General features: G+C 41.2%; 1 protein-coding gene across 1 annotated transcript in view; it reads right to left on the bottom strand.

Moving 5' to 3' along the window:
- tll1 (tolloid-like 1) overlaps window positions 1–17,179 on the bottom strand; it is a 72,029-nt gene that overhangs the window by 32,749 nt on the left and 22,101 nt on the right. The window contains exons 12-15 of the mRNA XM_072463447.1: window positions 16,730–16,846; window positions 16,500–16,645; window positions 13,061–13,256; window positions 12,858–12,983 (exon numbers count right to left, since the gene is read on the bottom strand). Coding sequence (XP_072319548.1) covers window positions 12,858–12,983; window positions 13,061–13,256; window positions 16,500–16,645; window positions 16,730–16,846 — 585 coding nt within the window. The remainder of the gene's footprint in view (window positions 1–12,857; window positions 12,984–13,060; window positions 13,257–16,499; window positions 16,646–16,729; window positions 16,847–17,179) is intronic.

The raw sequence follows: 17,179 nt of genomic DNA, 5'->3' as shown, positions 1-17,179 counted from the left end.
AAGAGTCATACAAGAGCCATACATGAGCCATACAAGAGTCATACAATAGTCATACAAGAGTCATACAAGAGCCATAAAAGAGTCATACAAGAGTCATACAAGAGTTATACATGAGTCATACAAGAGCCATAAAGAGGCATAGAAGAGGCATACAAGAGTCATACAAGAGTCATACAAGAGTTATACAAGAGCCATACAAGAGTTATACATGAGTCATACAAGAGTCATACAAGAACCATACAAGTTATACATGAGTCATACAAGAGTCATACAAGAGCCATAAAGAGGCATAGAAGAGGCATAGAAGAGGCATACAATAGTCATGCAAGAGTCATACAAGAGTTATACAAGAGTTATACAAGAGTTATACAAGAGTCATACAAGAGCCATACATGAGCCATACAAGAGTCATACAATAGTCATACAAGAGTCATACAAGAGCCATACAAGAGCCATAAAAGAGTCATACAAGAGTTATACATGAGTCATACAAGAGCCATAAAGAGGCATAGAAGAGGCATACAAGAGTCATACAAGAGTCATACAAGAGTCATACAAGAGCCATACAAGAGTTATACAAGAGTCATACAAGAGTTATACAAGAGCCATACAAGAGCCATACAAGAGTCATACAAGAGTCATACAAGAGTCATACAAGAGCCATACAAGAGCCATACAAGAGCCATACAAGAGCCATACAAGAGCCATACAAGAGTCATACAAGAGTTATACAAGAGTCATACAAGAGTCATACACAAAGCCATAAAGAGGCATAGAAGAGGCATACAAGAGCCATACAAGAGTTATACAAGAGTCATACAAGAGTTATACAAGAGTCATACAAGAGTTATACAAGAGTCATACAAGAGCCATACAAGAGTCATACAAGAGCCATACAAGAGCCATACAAGAGTCATACAAGAGTTATACAAGAGTCATACAAGAGTCATACACAAAGCCATAAAGAGGCATAGAAGAGGCATAGAAGAGGCATACAAGAGTTATACAAGAGTCATACAAGAGCCATACAAGAGTCATACAAGAGTCATACAAGAGTTATACAAGAGCCATACAGGAGCCATACAAGAGTCATACAAGAGTCATACAAGAGTCATACAAGAGCCATACAAGAGCCATACAAGAGTCATACAAGAGTTATACAAGAGTCATACAAGAGTCATACACAAAGCCATAAAGAGGCATAGAAGAGGCATACAAGAGCCATACAAGAGTTATACAAGAGTCATACAAGAGTTATACAAGAGTCATACAAGAGTCATACAAGAGTCATACAAGAGCCATACAAGAGCCATACAAGAGTCATACAATAGTCACACAAGAGTCATACAAGAGTCATACACAAAGCCATAAAGAGGCATAGAAGAGGCATAGAAGAGGCATAGAAGAGGCATACAAGAGTTATACAAGAGTCATACAAGAGTTATACAAGAGTCATACAAGAGTCATACATGAGCCATACAAGAGTCATACAATAGTCTTACAAGAGTCATACAAGAGCCATAAAAGAGTCATACATGAGTCATACAAGAGCCATAAAGAGGCATAGAAGAGGCATACAAGAGTCATACAAGAGTTATACAAGAGCCATACAAGAGTTATACATGAGTCATACAAGAGTCATACAAGAACCATACAAGTTATACATGAGTCATACAAGAGTCATACAAGAGCCATAAAGAGGCATAGAAGAGGCATACAAGAGTCATACAAGAGTCATACAAGAGTTATACAAGAGTCATACAAGAGTCATACAAGAGTCATACAAGAGCCATACAAGAGCCATACAAGAGTCATTCAAGAGTTATACAAGAGTTATACAAGAGTCATACAAGAGTCATACAAGAGTCATACAAGAGTTATACAAGTCATACAAGAGTTATACATGAGTCATACAAGAGTCATACAAGAGTCATACAAGAGCCATACAAGAGGCATAGAAGAGGCATAGAAGAGGCATTAAAGAGTCATACAAGAGTAATACAAGAGTCATACAAGAGTTATACATGAGTCATACAAGAGTCATACAAGAGCCATAAAGAGGCATAGAAGAGGCATGGAAGAGGCATACAAGAGTCATACAAGAGTTATACAAGAGTCATACAAGAGTCATAGAAGAGCCATACAAGAGCCATACAAGAGTCATACAAGTCATACAAGAGTCATACAAGAGTTATACAAGAGTCATGCAAGAGCCATACAAGAGCCATAAAGAGGCATAGAAGAGGCATAGAAGAGGCATACAAGAGTTATACAAGAGTCATACAAGAGTTATACAAGAGTCATGCAAGAGCCATACAAGAGCCATAAAGAGGCATAGAAGAGGCATACAAGAGTCATACAAGAGTCATACAAGAGTCATACAAGAGTTATACAAGAGTCATGCAAGAGCCATACAAGAGCCATAAAGAGGCATAGAAGAGGCATAGAAGAGGCATACAAGAGTCATACAAGAGTCATACAAGAGTCATACAAGAGTTATACAAGAGTCATACAAGAGCCATACAAGAGTCATACAAGAGTTATACAAGAGTCATACAAGAGTCATACAAGAGCCATAAAGAGGCATAGAAGAGGCATAGAAGAGCCATACAAGAGTCATACAAGAGTTATACAAGAGTCATACAAGAGTCATACAAGAGCCATACAAGAGCCATACGAGAGTTATACAAGAGCCATACAAGAGTTATAAATGAGTCATACAAGAGTCATACAAGAGCCATACAAGAGTTATACATGAGTCATACAAGAGTCATACAAGAGCCATAAAGAGGCATAGAAGAGGCATGGAAGAGGCATACAAGAGTCATACAAGAGTTATACAAGAGTCATACAAGAGTCATAGAAGAGCCATACAAGAGCCATACAAGAGTCATACAAGTCATACAAGAGTCATACAAGAGTTATACAAGAGTCATGCAAGAGCCATACAAGAGCCATAAAGAGGCATAGAAGAGGCATAGAAGAGGCATACAAGAGTTATACAAGAGTCATACAAGAGTTATACAAGAGTCATGCAAGAGCCATACAAGAGCCATAAAGAGGCATAGAAGAGGCATAGAAGAGGCATACAAGAGTCATACAAGAGTCATACAAGAGTCATACAAGAGTTATACAAGAGTCATGCAAGAGCCATACAAGAGCCATAAAGAGGCATAGAAGAGGCATAGAAGAGGCATACAAGAGTCATACAAGAGTCATACAAGAGTCATACAAGAGTTATACAAGAGTCATACAAGAGCCATACAAGAGTCATACAAGAGTTATACAAGAGTCATACAAGAGTCATACAAGAGCCATAAAGAGGCATAGAAGAGGCATAGAAGAGCCATACAAGAGTCATACAAGAGTTATACAAGAGTCATACAAGAGTCATACAAGAGCCATACAAGAGCCATACGAGAGTTATACAAGAGCCATACAAGAGTTATAAATGAGTCATACAAGAGTCATACAAGAGCCATACAAGAGTTATACATGAGTCATACAAGAGTCATACAAGAGCCATAAAGAGGCATAGAAGAGACATACAAGAGTCATACAAGAGTCATACAAAAGTTATACAAGAGTCATACAAGAGTCATAGAAGAGCCATACAAGAGCCATACAAGAGTCATACAAGAGTCATACAAGAGTCATACAAGAGTCATACAAGAGTTATACAAGAGTCATACAAGAGCCATAAAGAGGCATAGAAGAGGCATACAAGAGTCATACAAGAGTCATACAAGAGTCATACAAGAGTTATACATGAGTCATACAAGAGTCATACAAGAGCCATAAAGAGGCATAGAAGAGGCATACAAGAGTCATACAAGAGTCATACAAGAGTCATACAAGAGTCATAGAAGAGCCATACAAGAGCCATACAAGAGTCATACAAGTCATACAAGAGTTATACAAGAGTCATACAAGAGTCATGCAAGAGTCATACAAGAGGCATACAAGAGTCATACAAGAGGCATAGAAGAGGCATACAAGAGCCATACAAGAGTTATACAAGAGTCATACAAGAGTTATACAAGAGCCATACAAGAGCCATACAAGCGTCATACAAGAGTCATACAAGAGTTATACAAGAGTCATACAAGAGTCATACAAGAGCCATACAAGAGCCAATCGAGAGTTATACAAGAGTCATACAAGAGTCATACAAGAGCCATACAAGAGTCATACAAGAGCCATACAAGAGTCATACAAGAGCCATACAAGAGTCATACAAGAGTCATACAAGAGTCATACAAGAGCCATACAAGAGTCATACAAGAGTCATAGAAGAGCCATACAAGAGCCAAACAAGAGCCATACAAGAGTCATACAAGAGCCATACAAGAGTCATACAAGAGTCATACAAGAGCCATACAAGAGTTATACAAGAGTCAATCAAGAATCATAGAAGAGCCATACAAGAGCCTTACAAGAGTCAAACAAGAGTCATAGAAGAGCCATACAAGAGCCATACAAGAGTCATACAAGAGTCATACAAGAGCTATACAAGAGTCACACAAGGGTCATACAAGAGTCATAGAAGAGCCATAGAAGAGTCATAGAAGAGTCATACGAGAGGCATACGAGAGGCATAGAAGAGCCATACGAGAGGCATACGAGAGACAAAGAAGAGTCATACAAGAGGCACAGAAGAGTCATACAAGAGTCTTACAAGAGGCATACAAGAGTCATACACAAAGCCATAAAGAGGCATAGAAGAGGCATACAAGAGCCATACAAGAGTTATACAAGAGTCATACAAGAGTTATACAAGAGTCATACAAGAGTTATACAAGAGTCATACAAGAGTCATACAAGAGCCATACAAGAGCCATACAAGAGTCATACAAGAGTTATACAAGAGTCATACAAGAGTCATACACAAAGCCATAAAGAGGCATTGAAGAGGCATAGAAGAGGCATAGAAGAGGCATACAAGAGTTATACAAGAGTCATACAAGAGCCATACAAGAGTCATACAAGAGTCATACAAGAGTCATACAAGAGTCATACAAGAGTTATACAAGAGCCATACAGGAGCCATACAAGAGTCATACAAGAGTCATACAAGAGTCATACAAGAGCCATACAAGAGCCATACAAGAGTCATACAAGAGTTATACAAAAGTCATACAAGAGTCATACACAAAGCCATAAAGAGGCATAGAAGAGGCATACAAGAGCCATACAAGAGTTATACAAGAGTCATACAAGAGTTATACAAGAGTCATACAAGAGTCATACAAGAGTCATACAAGAGCCATACAAGAGCCATACAATAGTCATACAAGAGTCATACAAGAGTCATACACAAAGCCATAAAGAGGCATAGAAGAGGCATAGAAGAGGCATACAAGAGCCATACAAGAGTTATACAAGAGTCATACAAGAGTTATACAAGAGTCATACAAGAGTCATACAAGAGCCATACATGAGCCATACAAGAGTCATACAAGAGTCATACAAGAGCCATAAAAGAGTCATAAAAGAGTCATACAAGAGTTATACATGAGTCATACAAGAGCCATAAAGAGGCATAGAAGAGGCATACAAGAGTCATACAAGAGTCATACAAGAGTTATACAAGAGCCATACAAGAGTTATACATGAGTCATACAAGAGTCATACAAGAACCATACAAGTTATACATGAGTCATACAAGAGTGATACAAGAGCCATAAAGAGGCATAGAAGAGGCATAGAAGAGGCATACAAGAGTCATACAAGAGTCATACAAGAGTTATACAAGAGTCATACAAGAGTCATAGAAGAGCCATACAAGAGCCATACAAGAGCCATACAAGAGTCATACAAGAGTTATACAAGAGTCATACAAGAGTCATACAAGAGTCATACAAGAGTTATACAAGTCATACAAGAGTTATACATGAGTCATACAAGAGTCATACAAGAGTCATACAAGAGCCATAAAGAGGCATAGAAGAGGCATGGAAGAGGCATAAAAGAGTCATACAAGAGTCATACAAGAGTCATACAAGAGTTATACATGAGTCATACAAGAGTCATACAAGAGCCATAAAGAGGCATAGAAGAGGCATGGAAGAGGCATACAAGAGTCATAGAAGAGCCATACAAGAGCCATACAAGAGTCATACAAGTCATACAAGAGTTATACAAGAGTCATACAAGAGTCATACAAGAGTTATACAAGAGTCATGCAAGAGCCATACAAGAGCCATAAAGAGGCATAAAAGAGGCATACAAGAGTCATACAAGAGTCATACAAGAGCCATACATGAGCCATACAAGAGTCATACAATAGTCATACAAGAGTCATACACAAAGCCATAAAGAGGCATAGAAGAGGCATAGAAGAGGCATACAAGAGCCATACAAGAGTTATACAAGAGTCATACAAGAGTCATACAAGAGCCATACATGAGCCATACAAGAGTCATACAATAGTCATACAAGAGCCATACAAGAGCCATAAAAGAGTCATACAAGAGTCATACAAGAGTTATACATGAGTCATACAAGAGCCATAAAGAGGCATAGAAGAGGCATACAAGAGTCATACAAGAGTCATACAAGAGTCATACAAGAGTCATACAAGAGCCATACAAGAGTTATACAAGAGTCATACAAGAGTTATACAAGAGCCATACAAGAGCCATACAAGAGTCATACAAGAGTCATACAAGAGTCATACAAGAGCCATACAAGAGCCATACAAGAGCCATACAAGAGTCATAAGAGTGATACAAGAGTCATACAAGAGTCATACACAAAGCCATAAAGAGGCATAGAAGAGGCATACAAGAGCCATACAAGAGTTATACAAGAGTCATACAAGAGTCATACAAGAGTCATACAAGAGTTATACAAGAGTCATACAAGAGTCATACAAGAGCCATACAAGAGCCATACAAGAGTCATACAAGAGTCATACAAGAGCCATACAAGAGCCATACAAGAGTCATACAAGAGTTATACAAGAGTCATACAAGAGTCATGCACAAAGCCATAAAGAGGCATAGAAGAGGCATAGAAGAGGCATAGAAGAGGCATACAAGAGTTATACAAGAGTCATACAAGAGCCATACAAGAGTCATACAAGAGTCATACAAGAGTCATACAAGAGTTATACAAGAGCCATACAGGAGCCATACAAGAGTCATACAAGAGTCATACAAGAGCCATACAAGAGCCATACAAGTCATACAAGAGTCATACAAGAGTCATACACAAAGCCATAAAGAGGCATAGAAGAGGCATACAAGAGCCATACATGAGTTATACAAGAGTCATACAAGAGTTATACAAGAGTCATACAAGAGTCATACAAGAGCCATACAAGAGCCATACAAGAGTCATACAATAGTCATACAAGAGTCATACAAGAGTCATACACAAAGCCATAAAGAGGCATAGAAGAGGCATAGAAGAGGGATACAAGAGCCATACAAGAGTTATAAAAGAGTCATACAAGAGTTATACAAGAGTCATACAAGAGTCATACAAGAGCCATACATGAGCCATACAAGAGTCATACAATAGTCATACAAGAGTCATACAAGAGCCATAAAAGAGTCATACAAGAGTCATACATGAGTCATACAAGAGCCATAAAGAGGCATAGAAGAGGCATACAAGAGTCATACAAGAGTCATACAAGAGTTATACAAGAGCCATACAAGAGTTATACATGAGTCATACAAGAGTCATACAAGAACCATACAAGTTATACATGAGTCATACAAGAGTCATACAAGAGCCATAAAGAGGCATAGAAGAGGCATAGAAGAGGCATACAATAGTCATGCAAGAGTCATACAAGAGTTATACAAGAGTTATACAAGAGTTATACAAGAGTCATACAAGAGCCATACATGAGCCATACAAGAGTCATACAATAGTCATACAAGAGTCATACAAGAGCCATACAAGAGCCATAAAAGAGTCATACAAGAGTCATACAAGAGTTATACAAGAGTCATACAAGAGTTATACAAGAGCCATACAAGAGCCATACAAGAGTCATACAAGAGTCATACAAGAGTCATACAAGAGCCATACAAGAGCCATACAAGAGCCATACAAGAGCCATACAAGAGTCATACAAGAGTTATACAAGAGTCATACAAGAGTCATACACAAAGCCATAAAGAGGCATAGAAGAGGCATACAAGAGCCATACAAGAGTTATACAAGAGTCATACAAGAGTTATACAAGAGTCATACTAGAGTTATACAAGAGTCATACAAGAGCCATACAAGAGTCATACAAGAGCCATACAAGAGCCATACAAGAGTCATACAAGAGTTATACAAGAGTCATACAAGAGTCATACACAAATCCATAAAGAGGCATAGAAGAGGCATAGAAGAGGCATACAAGAGTTATACAAGAGTCATACAAGAGCCATACAAGAGTCATACAAGAGTCATACAAGAGTCATACAAGAGTTATACAAGAGCCATACAGGAGCCATACAAGAGTCATACAAGAGTCATACAAGAGTCATACAAGAGCCATACAAGAGCCATACAAGAGTCATACACAAAGCCATAAAGAGGCATAGAAGAGGCATAGAAGAGGCATACAAGAGTTATACAAGAGTCATACAAGAGCCATACAAGAGTCATACAAGAGTCATACAAGAGTCATACAAGAGTTATACAAGAGCCATACAGGAGCCATACAAGAGTCATACAAGAGTCATACAAGAGTCATACAAGAGCCATACAAGAGCCATACAAGAGTCATACAAGAGTTATACAAGAGTCATACAAGAGTAATACAAGAGCCATACAAGAGTCATACAATAGTCACACAAGAGTCATACAAGAGTCATACACAAAGCCATAAAGAGGCATAGAAGAGGCATAGAAGAGGCATACAAGAGTTATACAAGAGTCATACAAGAGTTATACAAGAGTCATACAAGAGTCATACAAGAGCCATACATGAGCCATACAAGAGTCATACAATAGTCTTACAAGAGTCATACAAGAGCCATAAAAGAGTCATACAAGAGTCATAAAAGAGTCATACATGAGTCATACAAGAGCCATAAAGAGGCATAGAAGAGGCATACAAGAGTCATACAAGAGTCATACAAGAGTTATACAAGAGCCATACAAGAGTTATACATGAGTCATACAAGAGTCATACAAGAACCATACAAGTTATACATGAGTCATACAAGAGTCATACAAGAGCCATAAAGAGGCATAGAAGAGGCATACAAGAGTCATACAAGAGTCATACAAGAGTTATACAAGAGTCATACAAGAGTCATACAAGAGTCATACAAGAGCCATACAAGAGTCATTCAAGAGTCATACAAGAGTTATACAAGAGTCATACAAGAGTCATACAAGAGTCATACAAGAGTTATACAAGTCATACAAGAGTTATACATGAGTCATACAAGAGTCATACAAGAGTCATACAAGAGCCATACAAGAGGCATAGAAGAGGCATAGAAGAGGCATAAAAGAGTCATACAAGAGTCATACAAGAGTCATACAAGAGTCATACAAGAGTTATACATGAGTCATACAAGAGTCATACAAGAGCCATAAAGAGGCATAGAAGAGGCATGGAAGAGGCATACAAGAGTCATACAAGAGTTATACAAGAGTCATACAAGAGTCATAGAAGAGCCATACAAGAGCCATACAAGAGTCATACAAGTCATACAAGAGTCATACAAGAGTTATACAAGAGTCATGCAAGAGCCATACAAGAGCCATAAAGAGGCATAGAAGAGGCATAGAAGAGGCATACAAGAGTTATACAAGAGTCATACAAGAGTTATACAAGAGTCATGCAAGAGCCATACAAGAGCCATAAAGAGGCATAGAAGAGGCATAGAAGAGGCATACAAGAGTCATACAAGAGTCATACAAGAGTAATACAAGAGTTATACAAGAGTCATGCAAGAGCCATACAAGAGCCATAAAGAGGCATAGAAGAGGCATAGAAGAGGCATACAAGAGTCATACAAGAGTCATACAAGAGTCATACAAGAGTTATACAAGAGTCATACAAGAGCCATACAAGAGTCATACAAGAGTTATACAAGAGTCATACAAGAGTCATACAAGAGCCATAAAGAGGCATAGAAGAGGCATAGAAGAGCCATACAAGAGTCATACAAGAGTTATACAAGAGTCATACAAGAGTCATACAAGAGCCATACAAGAGCCATACGAGAGTTATACAAGAGCCATACAAGAGTTATACATGAGTCATACAAGAGTCATACAAGAGCCATACAAGAGTTATACATGAGTCATACAAGAGTCATACAAGAGCCATAAAGAGGCATAGAAGAGACATACAAGAGTCATACAAGAGTCATACAAAAGTTATACAAGAGTCATACAAGAGTCATAGAAGAGCCATACAAGAGCCATACAAGAGTCATACAAGAGTCATACAAGAGTCATACAAGAGTCATATAAGAGTTATATAAGAGTCATACAAGAGCCATAAAGAGGCATAGAAGAGGCATACAAGAGTCATACAAGAGTCATACAAGAGTCATACAAGAGTTATACATGAGTCATACAAGAGTCATACAAGAGCCATAAAGAGGCATAGAAGAGGCATACAAGAGTCATACAAGAGTCATACAAGAGTCATACAAGAGTCATAGAAGAGCCATACAAGAGCCATACAAGAGTCATACAAGTCATACAAGAGTTATACAAGAGTCATACAAGAGTCATGCAAGAGTCATACAAGAGTTATACAAGAGCCATACAAGAGCCATACAAGCGTCATACAAGAGTCATACAAAAGTCATACAAGAGTCATACAAGAGTTATACATGAGTCATACAAGAGTCATACAAGAGCCATAAAGAGGCATAGAAGAGGCATAGAAGAGGCATACAAGAGGCATACAAGAGTCATACAAGAGTCATACAAGAGTCATACAAGAGTCATACAAGAGCCATACAAGAGTCATACAAGAGGCATAGAAGAGGCATAGAAGAGTCATACAAGAGCCATACAAGAGCCATACAAGAGCCATACAAGAGTCATACAAGAGTCATACAAGAGTCATACAAGAGTCATACAAGAGCCATACAAGAGCCATACAAGAGTCATACAAGAGTTATACAAGAGTCATACAAGAGTCATACACAAAGCCATAAAGAGGCATAGAAGAGGCATACAAGAGTTATACAAGAGTTATACAAGAGTCATACAAGAGTTATACAAGAGTCATACAAGAGTCATACAAGAGCCATACAAGAGTCATACGAGTCATACAAGAGTCATACAAGAGCCATACAAGAGTCATACAAGAGTCATACAAGAGTTATACAAGAGCCATACAAGAGTCATACAAGAACCATACAAGAGTTATACATGAGTCATACAAGAGTCATACAAGAGCCATAAAGAGTTATACATGAGTCATACAAGAGTCATACAAGAGCCATAAAGAGGCATAGAAGAGGCATAGAAGATGCATACAAGAGTCATACAAGAGTCATACAAGAGTTATACAAGAGTCATACAAGAGTCATACAAGAACCATACAAGAGTTATACATGAGTCATACAAGAGTCATACAAGAGCCATAAAGAGGCATAGAAGAGGCATAGAAGATGCATACAAGAGTCATACAAGAGTCATACAAGAGTCATACAAGAGTTATACAAGAGTCATACAAGAGTCATACAAGAGCCATACAAGAGTCATACGAGAGTTATACAAGAGTCATACAAGAGTCATACAAGAGCCATACAAGAGTTATACAAGAGTCATACAAGAGTCATACAAGAGCCATAAAGAGGCATAGAAGAGGCATAGAAGAGCCATACAAGAGTCATACAAGAGTTATACAAGAGTCATACAAGAGTCATACAAGAGCCATACAAGAGCCAATCGAGAGTTATACAAGAGTCATACAAGAGTCATACAAGAGCCATACAAGAGTCATACAAGAGCCATACAAGAGCCATACAAGAGCCATACAAGAGTCATACAAGAGTAATACAAGAGTCATACAAGAGCCATACAAGAGTCATACAAGAGTCATAGAAGAGCCATACAAGAGCCAAACAAGAGCCATACAAGAGTCATACAAGAGCCATACAAGAGTCATACAAGAGTCATACAAGAGCCATACAAGAGTTATACAAGAGTCAATCAAGAGTCATAGAAGAGCCATACAAGAGCCTTACAAGAGTCAAACAAGAGTCATAGAAGAGCCATACAAGAGCCATACAAGAGTCATACAAGAGTCATACAAGAGCTATACAAGAGTCACACAAGGGTCATACAAGAGTCATAGAAGAGCCATAGAGGAGTCATAGAAGAGTCATACGAGAGGCATACGAGAGGCATAGAAGAGCCATACGAGAGGCATACGAGAGACAAAGAAGAGTCATACAAGAGGCACAGAAGAGTCATACAAGAGTCTTACAAGAGGCATAGAAGAGGTATAGAAGAGTCATACAAGAGGCATAGAAGAGTCATACTAGGGTCATACAAGTCATACAAGTTGTACAAGAGTCATAGAAGAGGCATAGAAGAGTAAGAGTCATACAAGAGGCATAGAAGAGTCATACAAGAGTCATAGAAGAGTCTTACAAGAGGCATACGAGAGGCATGGAAGAGTCATAGAAGAGTCATAGAAGAGGCATAGAAGAGGCATAGAAGAACACTTTGCTTTGTTGAGTTTTTGGGCTTATTTCCCCCCTGGTGGCCGTGCATAAGTATGTAGTGTTTACCTGCATTTGACCCTAAAGCTCTTGCTGCGTGGCACTTGTATTTGTCATGTTTTTCCTGCTGGTTTGAATACTATCTTAAACGAGTCCTACTCATAACCCACTGAACCAAGCGTAAAGGTGTGGCCGTACCTTCACAGCTCTTCTTGTCCGGGGCGAGCTCGAAGCCCGGGTCACAGGCGCACTTAAAGCTGCCAAGAGTGTTGACGCATCTCTGTTCACAGCCACCATTGTCCGGCTTGGCGCACTCGTCCTCCTCTGAAACACATTGAGGCGCACGGTCAACAACAAACACTAACCGTAACCCTGACGACTAAAGAGAAAGAAAGAAAGACCTTTGAAAAAATTGGCTGCAAAACCGGCTTTGTTGACTGTCCCGTCCGAAACAAACTTCATCCACAGCGTGTGCGAGGTCGAGCGCATGTCCTCTGGTTTGTCGTAGCCACAGAATCGACCAATCAGAGAGCTGGTCTCCAACGGGCCGTCTCGAACCTCAAGATAGTCGTACGCACAGCTGTCGTGCCTTTCGATCTATACGATGGAGCAGAATTTAAAGATGCGTTGACCACATTTTGGTTAGATTGACTATTGTTATCTAGATATTAATTCTTGTCTACGCTCCGATGTCTACGCTCCGATGTCTACGCTCCGATGTCCACCCTCCGATGTCTACGCTCCGACGTCTACGCTCCGACGTCTACCCTACGATGTCTACGCTCCGATGTCTACGCTCCGATGTCTACGCTCCGATGTCTACGCTCCGATGTCCACCCTCCGATGTCTACACTCCGACGTCTACGCTCCGACGTCTACCCTACGATGTCTACGCTCCGATGTCTACCCTACGATGTCGACGCTCCGATGTCTACCCTACGATGTCGACGCTCCGATGTCTACGCTCCGATGTCTACCCTCCGATGTCTACGCTTCGATGTCTACCCTACGATGTCTACGCTCCGATGTCTACCCTACGATGTCTACGCTTTGATGTCTACCCTCCGATGTCTACCCTCCGATGTCTACGCTCCGATGTCTACCCTACGATGTCTACGCTCCGATGTCTACCCTCCGATGTCTACCCTCCGATGTCTACGCTTCGATGTCTACCCTACGATGTCTACGCTCCGATGTCTACCCTCCGATGTCTACCCTCCGATGTCTACCCTCCGATGTCTACCCTCCGATGTCTACCCTCCGATGTCTACGCTCCAATGTCTACCCTCCGATGTCTACGCTCTACGCTCCGATGTCTACGCTCCGATGTCTACGCTCCGATGTCTACGCTCCGATGTCTACCCTCCGATGTCTACCCTCCGATGTCTACGCTCCGATGTCTACGCTCCGACGTCTACGCTCCGATGTCTAAGCTCCGATGTCTACCCTCCGATGTCTACCCTCCGATGTCTACGCTCCGATGTCTACCCTCCGATGTCTACGCTCTACGCTCCGATGTCTACGCTCTACGCTCCGATGTCTACGCTCCGATGTCTACGCTCCGATGTCTACGCTCCGATGTCTACCCTCCGATGTCTACCCTCCGATGTCTACCCTCCGATGTCTACCCTACGATGTCTACGCTCCGATGTCTACCCTCCGATGTCTACCCTCCGATGTCTACCCTCCGATGTCTACGCTCCGATGTCTACGCTCCGATGTCTACGCTCCGATGTCTACGCTCTACGCTCCGATGTCTACGCTCTACGCTCCGATGTCTACGCTCCGCTGTCTACGCACCGATGTCTACCCTCCGATGTCTACGCTCCGATGTCTACGCTCCGATGTCTACGCTCCGATGTCTACCCTACGATGTCTACGCTCCGATGTCTACGCTCCGATGTCTACCCTACGATGTCTATGCTCCGATGTCTACCCTACGATGTCTACGCCCCGACGTCTACGCTCCAACGTCTACCCTACGATGTCTACGCTCCGATGTCTACGCTCCGATGTCCACCCTCCGATGTCTACGCTCCGACGTCTACGCTCCGACGTCTACCCTACGATGTCTACGCTCCGATGTCTACGCTCCGATGTCTACGCTCCGATGTCCACCCTCCGATGTCTACGCTCCGACGTCTACACTCCGACGTCTACGCTCCGACGTCTACCCTCCGATGTCTACGCTCTACGCTCCGATGTCTACGCTCCGATGTCTACCCTCCGATGTCTACCCTCCGATGTCTACCCTCCGATGTCTACCCTCCGATGTCTACGCTCCGATGTCTACGCTCCGATGTCTAAGCTCCGATGTCTAAGCTCCGATGTCTACCCTCCGATGTCTACCCTCCGATGTCTACCCTCCGATGTCTACGCTCTACGCTCCGATGTCTACGCTCTACGCTCCGATGTCTACGCTCCGATGTCTACGCTCCGATGTCTACGCTCCGATGTCTAAGCTCCGATGTCTACCCTCCGATGTCTACCCTCCGATGTCTACCCTCCGATGTCTACGCTCCGATGTCTACGCTCCGATGTCTACCCTACGATGTCTACGCTCCGATGTCTACCCTACGATGTCTACCCTCCGATGTCTACGCTCCGATGTCTACGTTCCGATGTCTACGCTCATTTTTGGGGCAATTGGTACAAGCAGAGATCCACAAACAAGAAATGTGCTAGATTTTGTTGGCATAATATAACATAAACTACAATGTTTTAGATGCAGGCAGGGCACAGCGATCTGGTTTTGTCACAAATAAGTCGCTATTATAATTTAATCTGTGGAAGGGTTAAGTACTGCAGTTTAAAAATGTGTCATTTATCTGTGAATGAAAACAATATTATTATTAAACTTGATTCAAAGCAATTACACTTTATGATTACTCCTGATTACTGATTATCACACAAGCTTACGTTAATGTCATTCTTTATACATCTAATTTGCAAAAGATTTCAAGACTTTGTAATTATTTCACAATTTCAAGGAGTAAAATTGCCCATTTAAAAGCTCTATTAGTTATAATTTAGCCAAAGTTCCATGTAAATGACCAAAGAACAGGTTTAGTGGAGGTCAAGGCCCTTCATTGCCGCTTGCGGATGTAACTGGTTCTTATGGAGACAGATGTGTTCTGTAGTACTTTGACAGAATATTTGGGCCGATATGATTTGTTTTAGCTTTATTTCCATCACAGTGCACACAGTGTTGAAGCGCTCCGTCCCTCGGGGGCAAAGTGGACCCGCTCTGCGCTCGTAAACATCCAGTGTGAGGACTTATGTATTTCATGTGTAAATTTAAGGTATGATATCAGCGCTGCTCCTGCACTTTCCTCCTCTCTCAGGTGAAGCCTCGCTGCGTAATGCAAAAGAGTGTGCTAATCTGTGACGTAATGTGTGCATTCACTTCCCTCCTATCAGCACTGTTTACACGATAAGCACCTTTTGTTCGTTTTCTATCACGGTGGGAAAAAACAACCACACAAAAGTTGATTTACGAGCAAAAAATGTATGTTCTGAGTATGCAGTTTGATTCACTCGATGTGTTAGTCCTTCGCATGTGCCGTGACTAACTTCCCTCCAAAAGAGACTCACGTTAGCTTCAGTTAAAAAGCCCCGACTTTTGACCCTTCACGTGTTAAGCTCCGCTGGCTTTTCGACCTGTCAACATTCACTCCGACACGTTCGTGGCCCGAAAGCGACAGGATACGGCGCGTTTTTGAATGCTCCGAGTGGCTACACAAGCGTGAAATCTGACCCAGACGGAGCACGGGGCACACAAGCACACAAGAACACAAGCACACAAGCACACAAGAACACAAGAAAACGGGCGTGACTCACCTCAAAAGCCTGGAAGCTGAGGCCCACGTGGAAACCCTCCGACACGCTGATTCTCCACACGCACTCTTTGGCCGGCCTGTAGTCGTCGGGGTAATTTGGCGATTGGATCTGTCCGGAGTCTTTGGCGATGTCTCCTCCGCAAATGGCTGAAAATACAAAGGGGAGTCAAAACAAACGTGGCTGCAAATGTGTAATAAAAAAAAAAGAAAAAAGACTTTAAGAAGCGTCACCTTCGTAAACTGCGGCGAAGCCTTTCCCGACCCAGTTGCTGCTGCTGCGGAACTCAATCCACATTCGACTGTCGGTGGAAATCAAAACGTCGGGGACATTATCGCCACAGAATCGGCCTGCATCACACAACAACGAGTCATCGGAAACGGGAAGAGGTCGTTTGAATGAGTTTGAAATGCACCTTTTACGACTAAACTACTTTAGCTTAGTATTTGATCATTTCGTTTGTTGTGGGATGAGTCGGTGTTATAGGCCTCTCGAAAGGCCACTGGAGGACAAATATGTTTAATGAACTGATATCAGATGGTTTGAATTTTAAGTATCTCAAACTACTATTAAAAAAAATTATGACTATTTCGATTTTCCAGGATAGAAATGTTAGTTGTTTTGCTTTTCTATTACAAAATATGGGGAAAAAATATGTTCTACTCTTTTTTAGCTTGGTAAAG

This window comes from Eucyclogobius newberryi, unplaced genomic scaffold, assembly GCF_026437365.1.
Source record: "Eucyclogobius newberryi isolate DKJ021-1_F unplaced genomic scaffold, fEucNew1.0.hap1 SCAF_4, whole genome shotgun sequence".
Classification (NCBI taxonomy): domain Eukaryota; kingdom Metazoa; phylum Chordata; class Actinopteri; order Gobiiformes; family Gobiidae; genus Eucyclogobius; species Eucyclogobius newberryi.
This window is presented reverse-complemented; position numbering and strand designations above follow the sequence as displayed.